Raw genomic sequence first — 20439 nt, 5'->3', positions numbered from 1 at the left:
TTTCAGTTCATAATTATTAATGTTAAAATTAAAACGAAATGACATTAAGCATTTAAGTTTTAATTTTTTTTTTCAGTAATAGCCTTGAATCAATTGCTATTATTTTTATGACATGCGCTAATTGTCTATTTTTTATATTCGCAAATGTAAAATTATTATAATAGACTTCCAGAATTTTTTTTTTAAATATTCTTCTTTGTTTTATTTAAAAGTTTAATGATAATTTGATGACAGTCAATGTATTTGAATTGCTCAGTTAAGGCAAGGAAGTAGTTTTTATAAAACCTATTTAGTCTGTAGATATAAGTTTATTTCTTAAACGAAAAAAAAATCGACCCAATTTACAAAGAACGATACGATAAAAACAGAAATAATTCTCATGACTATTTATTTTAATCCAAAAAATCAAAGCTTAAAACCGCGACCGTGGATATCGGCTTCAGTTAATTTATTTATTTGGCTGCATATGTTGGGATTATCCAGCGAGTGGTTGCACGTGGTTTTGTATTCCTTGTGAAGTTGGGGCGAGGACGGGTCGCGTGAGCGCCGGCCGGCGGACACGCGTTACAGCGCGCCGCCGGCAAGCACATTTACTGGCAGCACTTAATTTATCCATGTAGTAGTTATGCCATGTGCGATTTATTTAGTTCGTTTCCATGTTTTGATGTTTATAATTTTATGTTTTCACGGTACGATTTCAATCAGTATTGATCTTGTTAAAAACGGTTAGTTACTTTTGAAATTTTGCTGCGATATTACGTAGTTGATAATTTTACGATAGTTACTCTGCATTTTAGATTGTTTCTTGTTTATTATTTTCCGATCGTTTGTAAATCTAGACCGAACTGGATGTTCTGTTCGTACAATACGCGGTTGTATGTCAGTTTATGCTTTTATAAACGTAAACATCATTGTCAATAGGCCGGAAACCAAATAGGTCTCTTTATTAAAATACCCCCAACCCGTATTTGATTGTCTGTTTGTTGTATTTAAGCATTTATTATACGCAATTATTAACAAGTCGTCCACAGATTCGTTTGCGCTGGTTTTTGAATGTGCTCCCCAAACTTTATTCTGTTTTAAATAATCAAAACTATGTTGGTACTTCATAACATCTATGGTCAATATTACAATTATAATATACGAAGATAAATAGCAGGATACTACTAATATCTATTGTGTTATACATTACATTATAAGTCAAAGGTAAAATGCAAATGAGTTATGTTATAGGTATAAAATTTTTCGCTTTATAAAAAAATTGTGTTAAAATTAATTAAAAATATAAAAAATAAATGTTATATACAATAAGAACACCTGTCATACACTAAAATCCACAAAATATAAAGGTTTTACTTCAAATCAGTTGACATTTGAAAGAAAATTTACTCCAACAAAATATTTTGAAATAATAACTTCACGAAGCACGAAACTAATCGCGAATTTTACATATTTAGTTAAATAACTTACTTGTAGACATCTTTTGAAATTTAAAACAAAAATTGCATCTATGGCCCCAAACTTTGGGAAGCAATCGTTATTCTTTAACAAAGCGTAACAGGGGTTAACCGCTGTCACACTCATCCTGTAGCACCCCTCAACTCTGTGGGAATAATACACAAATTATCTAAACTAATTGTCTTATGTGTTCACGCCATTTAACTAAACAGATTGAATGCGAGTGCATTTTCGAGTGCACTGTGAAATTGTAACGCGAGCAACGAAAACAAATACTTTGATATGAGCGCTTTTGTTTTTTTGACCGATACTTATTCCTTTTTGTTCTTTTACATATAAGTTACATTGTCATAAATTATTCTATCCTTTAAGCCTTTGGATTAAATGATTTATTCATTTATTTTATTAAAGTATATTAAGGATTGTGTAATTTTGAATGAATAAAGGAGAAGACAGTTTTATTTGTTTTATACTACATTTATTAAATCATTATAATGGAACAATTGTTTAAAATAAATTATAATAATAACATAACAATCTATAAAACAAAATATCCTAAGTTTCTTTGATCTGTTTGTCGGGTAGTTTTATTTCTTCAACAGCCAATTCTTCTGTGCTCGATTTGTATTCGACGTATTTATATCTAAAAGCCATAGATGTAAATATAAACATGTCCAACATCATAAGTCCAGCGAACAAGAAGAATTCCTTCCACTGAAATATAAACATGTTTAGGTCATTTAATCATGTGTAAAATTAGCAATCGATTTTAATAATTGCTCTAAATTAAACTAACCTGAGCGTCTAAAAATTTCCCCTCTACTATGAGAACTACAATAAGGTTGCCGAAAGCAACTGTAAGTAGCCACACGGAGGTCAAAACGGATTTCATAGTAGCGGGTGCCTGAGTGAAAGAGAACTCGAGCCCCGTCACTGAGAACATCACTTCACCCATAGTCATAACCACGTACTGCGGCACCAGCCACAGGATGTGAACAGAGTTGGCTGGAGTTATCATTATAGGGTTTATCAGCTGTAACAAATATAAGAATACTTTGATTATATTATTTTGAAGCCATAACATATTTTTTATATACGATATAAATGTCACAAAGGGTTGTTTTGTCGACTTATATATGTTTGTATAACAAAGAGGAGAGGGGTGGGGGGAAGTAAGAAGCGATCATACTCACATAAGAGCCGTTATTCGTTTCATATAAGTTAAAAGTATAAACAGCACCCGCTTTCAATGAATATCCTGTCAAAACTTCTACGTCACCCACCAAAATATTATAAGTCCCTTTAGACAAATGTATTTGCGACATATTTGAGCTGTTCAGCGCCATTTTTGTCTTATTACCCTTATTGCTTTCAATATTAATGGACACCGGTGATATAACGTTAGATAAAAACCTGAAAATTCAAGAAAATATTTCATTACAGACCGATAAGGCTCTTATCCGACGAAATGTAAACATAATTTTGAGACTACAACCAGACGTTGCTACGTAGACGTAGAAATGAATTTGAAATGTACATTCTCTGTTTTATTACATATAATTATACATGTGTATTCTTATTCGATAAAGGTTAAAATAAAGCAGGGCATGCTTATTGGAATACGAGAAATGACGGTGTTCGATGAACGATATTACTACGCTTTTTACGGCGTGCCATACGCGAGGCCGCCGATCGGTAAATTGCGTTTCAAGGACCCAAAACCGATGAGAGCGTGGAAGAAGACGTTCGATGCTACCAACGAGTACCACGGAGCGTGCGCCCAAGCCCACATCGTACACAAACATGGCGAGTACGGCTTCGAGAACTGTTTACACTTAAATATTTATACACCGAATCTGCCGGAGACGAAATCACGGAAATGTGCTGTGATCGTATGGATTCATGGTTACTCGTTCTCGTCCAGCTTCAGTCACATTCATGGGGCTGATTTTTTAATTGATAATGATCTAGTTGTTGTGACCTTATCGCACAGAATAGGAGCCTTCGGTTTTCTGAAACTTAATGACACAGATGGCGACGCTAATATGGGACTCAAAGATATTGTCATCGGTTTAAAATGGATAAGAAGAAATATAGGAAAATTTGGCGGTGACTACAACAATATAACATTGGCTGGTAGTGGATCTGCAAGTACATTTATTTCTTTACTATTAGCGTCAAAATATAGAAAACTATTCTCTAAATTGATACTCCAGAGCGGTTCAATATTTTCGCCATCAATACTTCAAGGCGACTATAGAACTGAAAGGTCTAAGTTACAAAAGCAAATAAAAATAGCTGGATTCAAAGATATAAACTCTGCTCCTACAGATGCTATAGTGAAAGCATCCCAAAAAATTTATAACAGCAAGGATTTAATGAATTTTCAAAGGCCAGTTGTACCTTTTTCACCGATAGTCGAAAAAAAATCTAACACATCTTTATTAATGAGCGACGTGAATGATATCGTTAACAATATAGATAAAAATATCCCGATACTACTCGGATTCACGAGCCAAGAGAGTATATCTGAAGCCATACCCTTCATTCACAATCCACAATATCTTAACATATTTAAATCTTTCTTTAAGTTCATGATACCGTTCTCCAATCAATGTCAATACAACTATACAACAAAGACGTACAAAATAATTGGGAACAAAATAAAAAATTGGTATTTTAAAAATGGAATAACAGAAAATTCGATAAATGAATTTTTAAAATATCTATCAGATTTATATAAATATCCCATATATAAATTTATAAAATCACTGCTGATAAACGACGAGAGAGATTTATATGTTTATAAATTTAATTATTTGGGTAAATTTAATGTCGCCAAAGCCACTTCAGCCGCCGGCAGCAATACCAAAATTAAAGGCGCTTCACATGGAGATGAAATTTGTTATATATTTAAATGCGATCCTAGCTGGGAATCGTATGTGAAATTGAAAAAAAATAACGACGATAGGGACAAAATATTCATTAAGCAAATATCGAAACTATGGGCAAATTTTGCAAAAACTGGTAATCCAACACCAAGCAACTCTTTTGGGAATCTAACCTGGCTGCCGATGACAAAAAATGATGATAATGTACTGTTATTAGATAAGCACAGCAAATTAATAAATTCCAAACCAGAACAGAAGATGTTTAAGTTTTGGACTGAAATCTATGACAAATACTATGAACGCGAGAACTGCGAGAAGAGAAAATCAATAGCGGAATCTATAAAAGAGCTTGGAGATGAATTGTAGAATAAGTAACCTTGGTTTGAAGTTTTTATTTCATTACTTAACCCTTGTAAAATAAAAAAGTTTTATAAAAGTGTTCCAATTTCTAATAGTCTTTGTCATACCTTATATTGACTCCGTCTATAGCCTTGTCATTATTATCTTCAAAACCTCTCAAGGATTCGTTGAGTACAAAGAAGGAGTTTGCAATGTTTTCTTTTAAATCAAACGTCCCGTTGAATTCAGAATTTTCGCAGTCACTGTTTCTCTCTCCTCGCAAAGAATACGGCAGTTCAACAAAATCATGTGCACTTATATCCAGTTTCTCGTAATATCCCAACGGTCCGATCATAAAGCTCTCAGTTTTATTGTCAAGAGTGAAATTCAATGTGTAATTACAATTTTGTCCATTGTATAATCTCAGTTGCGCCAAACCCTCCGCCACGGGTGTACCGTAGGTCGGCTTAAAACAAAATTATTTGATTAACATATACAATGTATCACAAAGATTACGTTGTATTCAAATAATTTTAATATTTCAACACACCAGCAGTTGCAGCTCAACAATTCCAGATATAACGAACGCAAACGCGGCCAGGATTCCACCCCAGATCATTTTGTGCAAGGGTTTCTTAATGAGCTTGCACCATGTCAAGAACGGGTATATCGCCTGATGAGTGTATAAAAAATATATAAGACATTACATATTTTTATCGAGGGTTAGTCCGTAAAATTCACATAATAACGAATAAACCAACCACTTCAAAGAGCGGGATGAACACCAATATAAGCAGTGGATTCAAAACTTGCATTTGATCAGCCTTTAGTGTCCAACTTCCGATATCCTGTTCCATTCTGTCAGCTTGGAATGTCCATCTGGAGCCCTAGAATCCGTCAACATGTATTACTATTTAGAGGTCAAGACCCCAAATCTTTGGACTTCAATTAAGATAACTACCAAACTACCATAATTTCGTCTTAAACTTTGCAAAAAATTTGTTACATTTATATCTGAGTATTGAATAGAAATTCTTTTATATGAATATTTTATTTTATTTAAGTTTCATATAAATGTGTTTTTATTTTAAACATATTTTTTATATAAACCTCTGTTCACGTATAGCGTTACTCCAACGTTCTTTCATTACAAAAAGCAATTTCGCCGACCAATATTTTGAATGGGTGTCAAATGCAAGCGAAACCGATTACCTCCTCGATAAGAAAACATTTTATATAAAAATGAATACTATTTTTAACTTACATTACAACTACAAAATAGCTTATTTTTAACAAATAAAATTTTTTGAAAATAGAACATTATTATGGCGATTTGAAAATCAAAATGGAATAGTTAATTCTAATTTTGTACAAAAAACATTTTATCAACACAACGTATATATATTTATATCCCTCGTCCAAAGAGATTATATATTATTTTACCTGCTGGTCGAATAAGGCCCAGAACACAGGTAGCGGTATGAATAGCACCAAAACTCTCAACAAAGCCTTTATGTCTTCTATGAGGTTGGTGTCAAATTTGTCGTCCGCACGATCCAGCCAATGCTCTCGCTTGTCTTTGCTCTTACACGACTTGACTATAGCGTGCTGTGTAGAAATTATATGACTACAATTTATCGAATTCAATTTTTAACATAGTGTAGAATAATATAATAAAATTTATCCATAATTTTAGTATTTCAACGGAAATATTTGACGCAAATTTTATTATAAAAATAAAAGTGAATCAAGAACTATGACTATTTATTGGACAATATATTAAGTATCATAAACTGGCTGACATTTTAAAATAAAACGAGTCAACAGCGAGATGAAAAAATATTAAGCGTCCATTCGCTATATGCAAAATTGTTTTTATTTTTAAAAAAGTTTACGCTTTCATAACTTGTTACTCTTGTTAAGTATCTCAATAATTATTTAGTCTTATTATGGCTTATGAGAGATGTCTAAATAGCAATATAAAAAAGTTATTATCCTTGAAAGTTGAGTGTTAGTTATGTATTTAAATAACAAAAAAAAAAAATTTGGGCTCATTTAAGATGGAGGTTTAAAACCGAATTGCGGCCAATCATCGTGTTCCCTATAACGAAAAGCAAATGAAACGTCCAATAAATCGTTCCATTTTTAAAAGTTTAAAGGCCAATTCTGTTTTATTAGAAAAAGTAAAGTATATTTAGTGAATTGACCGTACATACAAAAAGTCTATATAAAAATATTCTCTGGTCTAATTGAAAATGTAAAATGGCTGGCTGATTGGAATAGTTTCTTTTTTTTTACCATGCAATAATATAAAAACTTTAACAGTTTATATACAGACCATTATTATAATTAAGTAGGTTGTTTTTATTCGTAACTATTATAAATTTTGTTGTCTTTCCAAAGAGTATTAAGTGTTCCGTAACGAAACGGCAGTAACAAAAAAACTATACGTTTCTTGTATTAGCGTACATATATCTACACGGTATACATACCCCGATGCATTTAGACACTTTTGCAAGAACATTTCCTGTGGGTGTTTTAGTAACGTACAACCTCTTCCCGGCCACAAAGAAAACTAAAAATTAAAAATTATTATTTACACTTAATACAATGATTTAATAGTAACAACAAGCTATACAATAAATCTTTTAATTTTATTTGCAAAAACATAAGATAATTGTTTAGGTATAGATTATAGAGCCTTTCGAAATTAACCGATTAAGTGGCTTAAGAAGGTTGAGGTCTGTTTCATTGGTAAGAATAGTGTCAATGCAAGATATAACATTTTCTAGTACTTTCATAGATAGTCCATAGATAAACGAATTATCTCCTTTAAAAAGTATACTCTTGATTATAACACGACGAGTAAAGTAATTTATAGTTTTTTACAATATTTTTGTATGCTTTAAAAAATTCTAAATTAATTAAAGTTTTCCCTAATTCATAATTTTCTTCAAACAGCGTTTAGTAATGTTAACATATACATTTTTCTAAATACATATTGGTGATACGTCCGTTTATAAGTAGAGTAAGACAACGAATTAAGTACTTAATTTCATATACATTAAATTCAAAGAATAAAACGTTAGTTATTTGTATTTAAATAAAGGATATTAAATTGAGTTTCATTAAAATGTTGATTAAAACAGAGATCTTGAGAGAACTATTAATTTTGCTATAAAAAAGCAACGGCAACATCACTTACTTATGGACACGATCATGAGTACTCCGGGAACGCCGAAAGCCAAAGAGTAACAGTCATTTTCACCGAAACAATGAACATCTGCTCTTAAAATGGGCGTCAGAAAAGTCGATATCAAGCTTCCAGCGTTTATGGCGAAATAGAAAAGGGAGAAAAAATATCCCAAGTAACGCTCTTGCTCCGGCAATTTGAACTGATCGCCGCCAAACGCAGACACACAGGGCTTTATACCGCCGGTGCCAAAGGCTATCAGGAACAGTGCTATGATTGTGAACTCTCTGAAACATGTCGTCATTTAGATACAGAACGATAATTAGAGCTTTCTGTTAAGGTTATGCAGAAATATTAAAACTTTTGATATGTTTTATTTTAACTTACAATTGTGGCAATTGGACGGGAGGCATTGCTGCCACGGATATTAGAACGCTTCCCGTCGCATATACCAGGGACAGGTAGAAAATCGTCCTGGAAATAACACGGTCTATATTACGTCATTTGTCAATAACGTTGCGTCGATAAATGTTAATACCTAATGGAATTTCATTGACCAATATTACGTGATCCTTATGCCAACTAGTAACCTAGATAAAAGTTGTTTAATCATTTGCAGCTTATTTATGTTTTGTTTAGAAGTGATCGGTTTTGGCAAGGTTTAAAAATGTTATATACACCACACATATATACAACAATTACATATATATAATACCTACATGTATATAATATGATTATTCTAGATATATGTATATACATTATTTATTTTGAAGGAAAAAATGTTTTATTTAAATGTATACCTAAATCTTCCAAGCCATCCGTCGGCTATCATGGCACCCAGCAAGGGAAAGAAATAAGCGAACATTGTGAAAACGTGATAAATAACTGTGGCGTTGTCATCACCATAGCCGAGCTTGTCGCGGAGGTACAGCGACAGAATAGCTAGAAAAAATAATATTCTCTTAAAACTTTAACTAATTACACAAATATGTATATTGCAGATTGATAGGACCCATGACCAAAAAGAAAATTAAATAGTTACTCACACGTTCCGACATCGATGCAATTTTATTACAATAGATACTAATTAGATTAATTTTAAACAAGTTTTATAATTTCTAGAACATACATCACTATTGAAACACATTATTTTGTGTCACATTTTCGTTTCAATTCCATGATTCCAATCAAATCTGTTATTAACTCATTCAGCGCTGTGATTAAAGAAACAATAGACTATTCTACATGAAAAACGTTCATTACAGTTTTCTAATAACATATTGATGTACGTTATTATTCCACGTAAGAAAATGTTTTCACATATTCCCATAAAACACGTGCAAAAGAAAATGACGGAATCGTTTTGATATCGTGCTATGGATATTGTATTAAAACATTTTAAAATTAGTAAATAAAAGTCAGGTCTAATCTATTCTTATAATATTAATGTTTTAAATTCCACAAATTGTTTTATATATTAAAAATAAATTAACTTTATAATATGTATGTGACGATTCATTGTGTTGCTCTTCTAGGCTAAAGATTTATTTGTGTAAACTCTTTGGGGAAAACCCAGAACAAGAAACCAAACTAGTCGCTTAATTTTAGTGAATTAAATATTGTGGTATTATTATTTCTATTATTTTATATAAGTTAACGGATGCAATGCGCCCTTAAATTCATTTCTTTGACAAGCTTTGAATATAAATTATAAAAACATCGATCTTTGGTACGTCACTATAACGTTATGTACAGTTTTACTAACGTCCTCATATGAAGTGAGACATCATTGACGTTCGTAGATTTATATGTATGTACATATTAAGTATATTTCTGTTACGAAAAGAGGAATACAGTTTATCGTTGGTTACATATTATCACCTCACAAATTACTAGAAAATACTTTTAGACGTACCAACATTACTTATTGTAAAATGATCTAAATGGGATTTCTGTGAGTGATTGTAAGCGAGTTCTGCATTACTGTACCTATTATTATTATTTTAAACAATACGACATTATAATAATGAACAATAAAATATCAAACACAAATTATCTTTCAAATAATAACATGTTCGTGATTGAAATAAAATAAGAATAAAACAACAGAAATATTGTCTGTAGTTTTAGTTTACGTATTTTTTTTTTTAATTTCAATGTTTTCGGAGTGTTTACAACGTTGATTTTGAACCATATTTTCGTATTATAAATTATGTAACAAAACTTTTGTATAATAAATATGACTTTGTTATTAGTTAAATAATATATTCTCATAGCAAACTTAAAAACCTACAATTTTTACACAAACTTATCAGTCACAAATAGTGTCATCGATATGAATGAATATTCAGTTCACTTTGTCGATACAACCTGTTACTATACACCAAAAACTAGTATTACTTATAAATTAAATGTTTATCACTCGCAGACAACTCTATACCTATTCTTGTCAAGGAAAAAGTCAACATTTTTGCTTTATACAGAAAACAAATAACAGATGTTTGTTACCAAAACAGATAATCACTGCTATACTCAAGTGGGTGTGAACGATTTTGAACCAAGTTATATTATTTTATTTTCAATTATAAAATAAAAAATTTCTTACTTCGCATTCCATAATACGAAAATCTCTCGCAGAACTCATTTGTTACGATGAAACCCACTGCCTTCGGATATGGTAATTTCTGCAAAAAAAAGATAACATTTAAAACCGTGACCGACTTCTTCCGATTACTCGAATGTCGCACACGTCATATGAAGCCACAGCTAAGTAGGTATATATATCATAAATGTAGCTAATCCGAAGTAACTTTCACTTATCACATGCAATCAGAATATTACGTAAGTCTCATCACAAGAATACGAACTTTTTTTTTGCTTTAATATAATTTAATCTATGCCATTGATGTTGTTAATAATGAAGTTCATTTCGACCTCAATTATTGAGTTATATATAGGCCGGTCGAGTTCCAAATACCCAAATTAATGAACGCTATGGTGGATCCGCACCAAACTGGATCCAGTGATTTGAGAACGGGCCTTTAATAATTAACGATTGGTTGGCGAAAATAGAATATTGTTGTGATTTATTTTCATAATAAAATATAATACGAATACAATTTTATGGTGAACAAAACGTGTTGGATAATTACGAAGCTTGTTATTGAGACAATTAATATAATGTTAAATTTTAATTGAATTTATTAATCGTCCATGCGCATCTCATGTGCGGGACGTGTCTGTGAATGCATTCAATCCACATTCTTAATAATATATAATAAAAATTATATCAAAGACCGCAGTACGTCCAAGGCCGAATGTTTCTAACTACTTAACTACTGTGGCGATTGAACTAGTACGACTGACATTTCTTTAAAGTATCGGCAGACTAAACACAACCCTAGCTGTAGTGCCTTGTATATTTGTGAGAGATAGTTACATACATAGAATGTATACAAAAACAAAATAACGAAATGATTCCAAAATAAAATTACTAGAAAGCAACTTTTATAGAAAAGAATTTTCATATAGATAAAATTTATCTTTTTATCTTGTTTACTTAAATAATTAAAATTAGACAAACATGGAATATTCATCAGGCGAGGTTTCGCTATTAATCGTGAACTCGACACTCCGTGATGTCCTAAATATGCAGTTTCATCCGACGAAAAATATGGCATGTATAAATATGAACAATAATGAAAACACGAACAAAAATATAAAACCTCTAATCTAATCGAGCTTCATTTTTTTTTTTACATTTTATGTATAGCGTCGATATAATTAGCGAATAAGAAATCGTAAAAAAATTTGAAAGTTGTTATTTTAATGTGTGGCACAGATAAAATAATTATTACCTTTATTAATTATTAATATTATCGAATCCAATTAAATATACATTTTATATAAATTATAGAAATAGTAGGTATGGTTGTATTTTTTTTTAATTTATTATTAATTCATTACAAACCTTGACAATTATATATTTTTCTTTAACAATCGAAACATAATTCAAAGTTTTCGTTGTCGCAAGATGGCGGTTTATCATTTCATAGCAACATGTCACATAACATCAATTGGACTGACAAGTTACAAAACGATAAGTCAATCCATCAAAAACGACAGATATTTCTTTTAAAATTATGCAACAATTTATTATTTTTTTATTTTGACCAAATATTATAGACCAACGGCTATACTTTAAAACTAACCTGTGCTCGCAGTTAATGCGTTGCGTTATTCGTAATAATTTTATTATATTAATATTACCTTTGGTTTACTTGTTTTGGAGAGAAAGATTATTTTAGCTATAATTCTTTGTGTGATTTCAAAACAATTAATTCATTCAAATGGTTAATTACATTATCAAGGAATAAACAATGTTTACATGTTTTTATTACACTCTGACTGTCGGTATCTATTTGTCCGGGAACTATTACTTCCGGAGCTAGTCAACTGAGTTTAGTAATGAATTTCATTTCTTTTAACCGACTGAGTTTTACATTGTATAAACGAAGATAAAAACACAAAGTTTTAACGAGATCGTTTATTTTATCTTTATGGCATTTTCAATAAGTATCTCGATGTTAACGCATATGAAATTTCAAAAGTTTTTGCAATATCATACACCTAAATGTTGTCCAATAAACTGCTCCAACATTCAAATTATTAAAAACCTATAATTGCTCCAAATAAAAAAACAAAAAGAGAAATATAAAGGCATTAAAAATTAGCGAACTTTATTTTCTTGGTATTGAATTTAATGAAAAACTTTGTAATTTAACAAAAACTATAATATGTATTGAAACATGTATATCAAAAATATATATTTCAAGATGTCTGTCATTGTGTTCAAATAAAGGTATACCGCACAAGTAATTTGTAAATAACGTTCCATATTTGAACGCAACGCGATAAACATATTAAAAATACAAAATTTAAATTGACATATTGTGACGTAATTACAGAGAATGCGTTATATTGTAACTGTATGAAACTGTTTATTTAAAGGAGAAGTTACAATAAAATTATAAAATATAAATACATAAATTCCAGTCGAATATTCGACACGGTATTGAAATGTGAAGCAATTTTTGTGAATTCGTTCTCTATGACCCACATACGAGATTGCGAAAGATTTCCTTAAATGATTAAAAAAAAAAACACCTTACATGACAATATCGATGGAACTTATACTTTTTGACTGTAACATAAACATTACTATAACTGTTTTACTTCGATATGATGCAATTACTAATGATTTTGAATGTTACCGTTTAGACATACATTAAACATAAACAGGTGTAAACTAACGTGATTATGTTTAAAGCTCATTATAAATATATAGTTAGTTAAAAAGTAAAATAATACAGTTATTATTTGTGTAATAATATGAAAAATATCTAAAATACTTTACTGTCTATACGCATCATTAAGTATCAATTATGTGTTTGAAGTAACGACGTCGAATCAAGTGACAATTATAAAAATATACATCCAGATATTAAGTAATACTACACGAGTATTTAATTTATCAAATATAAGTTATTACGTTAAGAAATGATGCGCTTGCCTAAACTGTCTTTATATAGTTTTACCAGATGAATGAAAAATTAATTTAAGACGTAATGAGTGGTAAACTCGCTCGTTCGTTATTAAGTTCATAATGATGCGTCTCGACAAATTGAAAGACTACTTTTAATAAAGCGACTTCAACATTCGATACACGCTGTCCGCTTCATTGGAATCGTTATTTAATCGTCTTTGTATTACGTACTTCAATCTTGGCAACATCTTTAACAAGAGGAGCGCAGCTGGACCTTCCGTGGATACACTTTCTAGTGGAGAAAGTTTACAATAGGTGGGACAATTTAAATTTCTTGTATATATCTACCTCTTACCCGCATTGTCTGTCGGGAATTCGGATTTACAATGTTTCCATCGTATTATTCCTTTAATATTTAATTATGTGATTATTATAATCACACACCTTTTCTGTAGTTTGTTGTTAATAGAAAAATCATTCAGATATTTGCATATGTTTAATGTTCGAATATATCTGTATTTTGAGGATATACCGATCCGCTTCGTATGCACGGCTGTTAAGAGGAAAATTGTCAAATAGGTTACAAAAGTTGTAGAGTTGTGCATTGTCTCGGACGAGTAGGTATGTCAAGGCAAGCGGTTAGCACAAATGAAATTCTGTGAAGGTGATCATAGCAGTTTCGCTTTAGGTTATTTTTATGCTTATAAAAAATATAAAATTTTAAATTTATTTTTTTATTTTAATGAACTTGCGACATTCTTAGTTATTTTTAAGGAGTTTTAAAGAATGAACTGATTCTTATAAAATAAATTAACATTTTGTTAAAATATTGTAACGAGACTTCTTCGTAGGGAGATTTTTCTAATGTTACAGTATTTCAGTCATTAATATAAAACGTGTCGGTTAATCTCTCTTTCTGTTTAATTTAGTAAAGCAGCCATGAGTGTTTGTTTATTTGAGTGACATTGTACTTTGATAACGGTGGGATTTGAAACATCACTCAAAACAAAGATATTTTTAATAATTACTAATTTAAAAGTATGTTATTTAAAATACAATCAGTATAAATTTTTCTTGAAAAACGATTATTTAACTGCGTTTATTCCGTAATTTTTATAATTCAATATTTTTAAACCAAACTGGTGCATAGAAGTTATACTCGTGAGATAGGTTGTAATCATTGAACCCTCTTGAGATAATAAAATCTATTTTATCTTTAGAGATTTGTAACAGGCACTTCTGGCCTCGGTTTCAAGAATCTGTTTGGTGATACGAAACATGTCCTAGATACAACATATAAAATAAAACTATATTATCTCACAAGTACGTCCATGTTGCTCTGTAGATGTATCATACTTTAAAGTCCTAGCCTTAGATATCAGATAAAGATACGTCATCTATACTATAGATAAGCTTAGACATACCTACATATTGTGTTAGCTATAATAAACTTAGACTCTTGCCACTTGATCTCCGTTATTACTGTAACTACATAAATTTATAAATGATACGATATCATTCTCGTTCTGCGTAGATCTGTACGCTTACTATATGCTTGCATCGTCACTTAATACGGAGCGTCGACGTTTCTCATCTATACGTCTTGTCGAATTAAAGGAATTTCTTATTATTGAACGAGTAATTGACAACGCTTAGTATCTAGTCTAACGATGTTAACTTAAAACAGAAATAGTGTTCGTAACAGAACTTTTTTCAGGAATTAAAATATTTTTATACGAAACATTTACACGTATAATTTTACTGTACTCGTGTGTCACTGAACTCCTAATAGCTAAAGCGACATTTGTATGGTCTCCAGGCGTTTTAGATACATAACTTAGTCCAGCAGATGGCGCTGTGGTCAGTGTTTAGGATATTTAAAACAAAAGGACTGCAACGTAGGTTACTATATGTACTGTTTTAATAAACTTTAAAAACTTCTCTCTGAACGCAACTCTGATGTTCACACGGACAGAGACGAGGAAAAAAACTAGTGTTGTCATAAATTATTCACAAAAGGTAAATAAATATAGATCATGCCTTCGCCTGTTTATGAACCTTATTGCTATTAATATAGCATATAATGAAATATAATCACAAAACATCTGATTTGTTATGTGAACTTAGCTTGTAGCAAAAGGTTTTAAATTTTATTTCGATTTAGATTTCCAGTTTTTTGCATCTTGCGTTATTTATTTGTAATAGCCATATAAGTTGTATTAACATACACTGTACGGATATTACAATTAATTTCATACAATCCGAGGTGCGTATTAAGATTGACTCATTATCTAGCGAGAGTGGAATGCATTTTAAATTCAATAATAAACAACTTAGAAGTCATAATAAATGAATATGACCCATATAAATAAGTAAGCTTCACTCGTAAATGTTGAAAATATAAAAAAAAATATAACAGTTTGTTCTAATTTAGTTATATTAGTTTAATTTTAATAATAATGATAATTTAAAATCGTTTACGGACCTGTTTTTTTCATTATCGACGGTGATTTGACTTAATAGCCGTAACACAAGTTCCAATTAACAGCAAACTCGCCGTTTGTAGTTTTTAGATGCGATTTAGTGTTAAGGGCACAACTCTGTATAACGTCGTCGATATAATGGAAATCTCCATCACGTAGAATTGGATTCATCTTGTTTGGTTTGCTTTAAACTCTACATATTAGTAAATTCCTTACAGTGGAACAAAGATTGTTTTAAAAATGGGTAACGTTCTATCACTATTACGATGGAAATCGCATAATCGTATTTATAAAAGTGCTTTCAGCTATACCCCAATGGAAATAGCTCAGGCGTTTTAAGAACAAAAAACTTTAGTACAATTAAACATGTAGCAAGAAAAAGCGCAAAATTAAAGAAATGGAAAAATTCACTCGAAATATAGGGTATTACCCGGCTAGTTACGTAATGACTCATTGAGATTAAAACTTTAAAAGATGTTTATAGAGGAAAATGTTTCATACAACTCATCAAGACCCCAAATAATAAAGTACAAGTAAATGAAACTAATATTTAAGGATTAATACGCGTATTTTATTATTTTTAAACAACATACTCCCGAAGTTTCGGTTACTTTGCAGCTATTGGTAAAATAACAAGACCAACTGACCGACATTCACATCTCGTCTGCGCGTGTGCACTGTTGCTGTATAGTATGTATTTTTTAAAAATAATAAAATACGCGTAGTAATCCGATAATATTAGTTCAATTTAAATGAATGCTCGCGCATGTCTAAGATCTCATTAAATTAAAACACAAGCATTACAATTAGTACTAAAACCCTATTAAGGGACAATACCGTCCGTTTTTCTGTCAGGATCACGCAGCTGTCAGAATTGGATCAGAATGGACAGTCTTCGTATTCAAACCCTTTCATTAAGAACATTTTATAAGATACAAAAAATATAAACTTAATAAAAATACAAAAAAAAGAAAGTAGTCCCATATTAAAAAGTCAGACGAAAGTAATAAATAGATACTAATGATAATATTAGGTTATATTTTGTTATTTTTCTGAGACATTTCGTATAACTAACTCTTATAACGAATGACAAAGGAGAATTAGGTTGCATATTAATGATAAGATTTAAACTAAGATGATCCTTCCTTAAAGTATGACTGTCGGAATCAATGTTGTACGTTGGGAGAGAAAGTTTTGGAGGAATTCTAAAAAGAAAGGGTTGTCGCAAAGGGAGTGATGGTCAGAAGTGCTGATGAAAAACATTTCAAAATGTATAAAGAGAAAGATATAATTCTTTATAACAATTTTCGTCATAAACGATAATAATAATCTAATAAACATTATAACAAACAATTTTATTGTCATAGAATTCCGAAATATTTATGAAATTATATTTTTTTAAATACTAGTTTTAACCGCGACATTGTCCTTTCAGATTTGAGTATTTGTTTCAGGGAGAAACGATTGTGTGCTTTTATAAAATATATATGGTCACTATCTTGTAGCGCCATCTATCATTTTATCACATGACTACAAACTGAACTGAAATACGAAGATTTTTGGTAAAGTTCTTAGCTATAGGCTATTCTGAATGTCACGTTATTCCTTATATTCTCTTCTGTACAATTCAATTGGAAGAATTATCTAGTGATACATCAATCAATCCGTCCAAAGTGCGTGACAGTATTATTAGTAAATTGCAAAATATAGAACAAAAACTGTCGTCCTGAGCTCTCTTTATAGCTATATCCAAAATTCCTCCTCTCTCTATTTGCATAAATAAATTGAAATAGTCATTGTAAAGTTAAATATATACTTATTATCGTTGTGTATCAATAAATGTTTATGCTCTACATAATGGCTAATAAAGTTACATTTAATATAAACGTATAGGAAATACATATTGTTTGTCTTTAAAAATCTGTCCTTTTATGGAAGACATGTTTGGCCATTTCGCTAAAAGATAATAAACGGTACCGTTACTCGACCCTTTATTTACGAAAATTACAGTATAAAAAGTAATTATCATAATCGAAATTACACTTTTAAGAATACGTATAGTTTCGTCTTTGTAACTATAACTTAAAAGAGAATTAATACGCATATATATTTTTAATTATGTTAGTGCAAATTAAATTACATATATGGTTATAATTAAATAGAGGAAAAAGAAATCAAAGATGTAGGTATATGTTTGTATGGACAGGAACTAGAATTATTACAAAATATTTGACGTAACTAGAGAACGTACGAGTTTTATCACACCATTCACCGTTGAAAAAAAAAAATTACATCAAGAAAGTAATACGTAACAATAAGAGATGATTTTTATAAAACGCTTCCAGTACGTATAAACAATGAACTGCCAAAACTTGTTACTCAACTGGCTAATAAAATAAATTTACTATCCCACCTCAAAGTAATAATGACATTTCGTTTTTTTTTTTTTCACACGCACAGCTTAAGGTAGTCTTGGTTTTATATACGCTATTAACAAAAACCCATACATACAATTAATTAACAAAACAAAGATAGATACAACACGGTGACGCATCTTACAAGAGAACGCAAATTATTTAGTTATCCTTGGTTATGGCGAAAAAATATATCATTAGGTACCGAGGTAATCACATCGTTACTGATAAAAAAATTATTTCGCTGTTGCAATGCTTTAGCAAATGTTTTGAAATATTATTAATAATACATATAAATAGTTATCGTATTAATTTACACAATTTTAAACAAAGGAAATAATGACGTCTTAGACTTGTTATATATTATTAAATATAGTTTTAGAAAGTACCAAAAAAATTGATGGATCAACATGATAACAAGCTTCGTAAATCGACCACAAAAAAAAAAAACAAAAAAAAAATATATTTTTTTTGCAAAAAGTTTTTGAAAGTACCTACATTCCCGGACATAATAACAAAAAAGAAACATTAAAAAAATACCAACCCCTGTATTCCTGTCAGCCATGGCGTCTTATGTTGTGCCTCAATTTATAATAATCATAAGATTCCTTCGCTGATATCAAAACATCATTTGAAAAAATCGTCTGCGCAAACGCGAGCGCGCGAACTCTCGCCGCGAAGACAACTGAATCCACACTGACTTTGAGTTCTCGCACGCGACAAGTGACCATAATTATTAACGTGTGTGCCGATTCTCTGTGATGTTGTTAAAGAAGAATGATTGACATATAATGGGATTATTTACGTTACATACCTTCGATGCTATGAACAGGAAAGTTTTCTCATTTTTCAATTCGTCCTTCAATTTTATCCTGAGCCTTCAGAGACTTCCTTCGTAAAAGATTGGGTTGTTCACCAAAATACCTTCAGTTTCCTGGTTTTTCAAATAATTATCTTAAATGATATTGACCCTGAATTTTCTATAGAAAGACCTTCAAATTGAGAGTTTGTATTGATAAGCAAAAAAAACTTTTACCAAAAATAGGATGATTTGTGCCCGACATACCTAGGATAGACACTAAATCACAAAACCGTAAAGAGATCCACCTATTGGGTACATGTCACAACATTTATAAACGACATTTCTTTATATTACTTTTTGGATATTATTAAAATAATCATTAAATATCTCCCATAAAAGACAATATAAAACAAATCATCGTGTCATTCATGTCATTTAAATGAAATCAAAATTAAAATTTTCATATAAAAAATCTCATTTAATTATTCTGTCACATTAAATTATACGTGAAACAATAAAGTATTATATAGCGTACTAGCCTTCAGCGACTTTCTCATTATTTACAGCAATACATATCAATAATGTTTCTTTATACAACAAGCAATAAATTATACTATTTTTAATAATGATAATAGAGAATGATCTTTTATATATTTATAAATATTCGTGCTGATGATTTCATGTTCGATATAATGATTTACTTAACCAGTTTAGACGAAATAGTTACACGTTTCGTTTCATTTGTATATCGATATCAAAGGGGATAACCCCTAAAAGGACAAATAGGCTTGTTATCCAATTAGTGTTGAAAACTGTCTATGGATGATAAGGTGTAGTCGTTGGCAACGAGATTTAAGATTACTTTAAAGATATGATTTCTTCTAGAGTGTTTATTTTGTACAAAAAGTAGACATTTTTGATACAGTAGAAGTAAGTGTGAACTTAACATAAATCGAATGTTATTTAATTTGACTATACTTAATTTCCTTTAATTTTTTGGACCAAATGTTGATTCTAGAACAATAATGACTTAAAAGAATGTCACATCCTAAACAACTACAATGTCAAGTCTATCAGGTATCTTAGACTTAAATGTATATAAAGAAAAAACAACGTAATAACCGACACAGCTGTTAATACGTCTTGTCATATTTTAATTTAAGGTCTGTACAGTATAGACATCTATTGACGAATATGTGAACCAGATTTGTCGTAACGAATAACTCCAACTCGTTATTCCATTAAGTAAAAGGTTATAAATGAAATGAAAATTATATTATATACCAAGTAATATATACAAACATTACCGTCCTT

General features: G+C 30.5%; 2 protein-coding genes across 2 annotated transcripts; one reads left to right on the top strand and one right to left on the bottom strand.

Annotated features, from left to right (window-relative positions):
* Positions 1 to 1914: 1914 nt before the first annotated feature.
* Positions 1915 to 19030, bottom strand: LOC116777530 (peptide transporter family 1). The gene is made up of 13 exons (XM_032671137.2): positions 18868 to 19030; positions 10487 to 10565; positions 8682 to 8823; positions 8269 to 8355; positions 7894 to 8168; positions 7181 to 7263; positions 6132 to 6296; positions 5450 to 5575; positions 5239 to 5361; positions 4817 to 5154; positions 2652 to 2871; positions 2255 to 2491; positions 1915 to 2172 (listed from the first exon to the last, which is right to left on the bottom strand). The coding sequence occupies exons 1-13, from the start codon at positions 18886 to 18888 to the stop codon at positions 2014 to 2016; spliced, it is 2055 nt and encodes a 684-aa protein (XP_032527028.2). The 5' UTR covers positions 18889 to 19030; the 3' UTR covers positions 1915 to 2013.
* On the top strand, positions 2910 to 4785 carry LOC133319930 (esterase E4-like). The gene has a single exon (XM_061526259.1). It carries the CDS (start codon positions 2979 to 2981, stop codon positions 4713 to 4715), a length of 1737 nt encoding a protein of 578 aa, XP_061382243.1. The 5' UTR covers positions 2910 to 2978; the 3' UTR covers positions 4716 to 4785.
* Positions 19031 to 20439: the final 1409 nt, after the last annotated feature.

This window comes from Danaus plexippus, chromosome Z, assembly GCF_018135715.1.
Source record: "Danaus plexippus chromosome Z, MEX_DaPlex, whole genome shotgun sequence".
NCBI classification, from domain to species: Eukaryota; Metazoa; Arthropoda; class Insecta; order Lepidoptera; family Nymphalidae; genus Danaus; species Danaus plexippus.
This window is presented reverse-complemented; position numbering and strand designations above follow the sequence as displayed.

Excerpts from the sequence above, each read along its gene's own strand:
- LOC133319930 (XM_061526259.1), top strand. The coding sequence starts at position 2,979 with ATGAATTTGAAATGTACATTCTCTGTTTTATTACATATAATTATACAT.
- LOC116777530 (XM_032671137.2), bottom strand. The coding sequence starts at position 18,888 with ATGGCTGACAGGAATACAGGG. Across the intron at positions 5,576-6,131 it reads GGGCCTTATTCGACCAGCAG|GGCTCCAGATGGACATTCCA; the intron begins GTAAAATAATAT and ends GACGGATTCTAG. Across the intron at positions 2,173-2,254 it reads GGAAATTTTTAGACGCTCAG|TGGAAGGAATTCTTCTTGTT; the intron begins GTTAGTTTAATT and ends TTTATATTTCAG.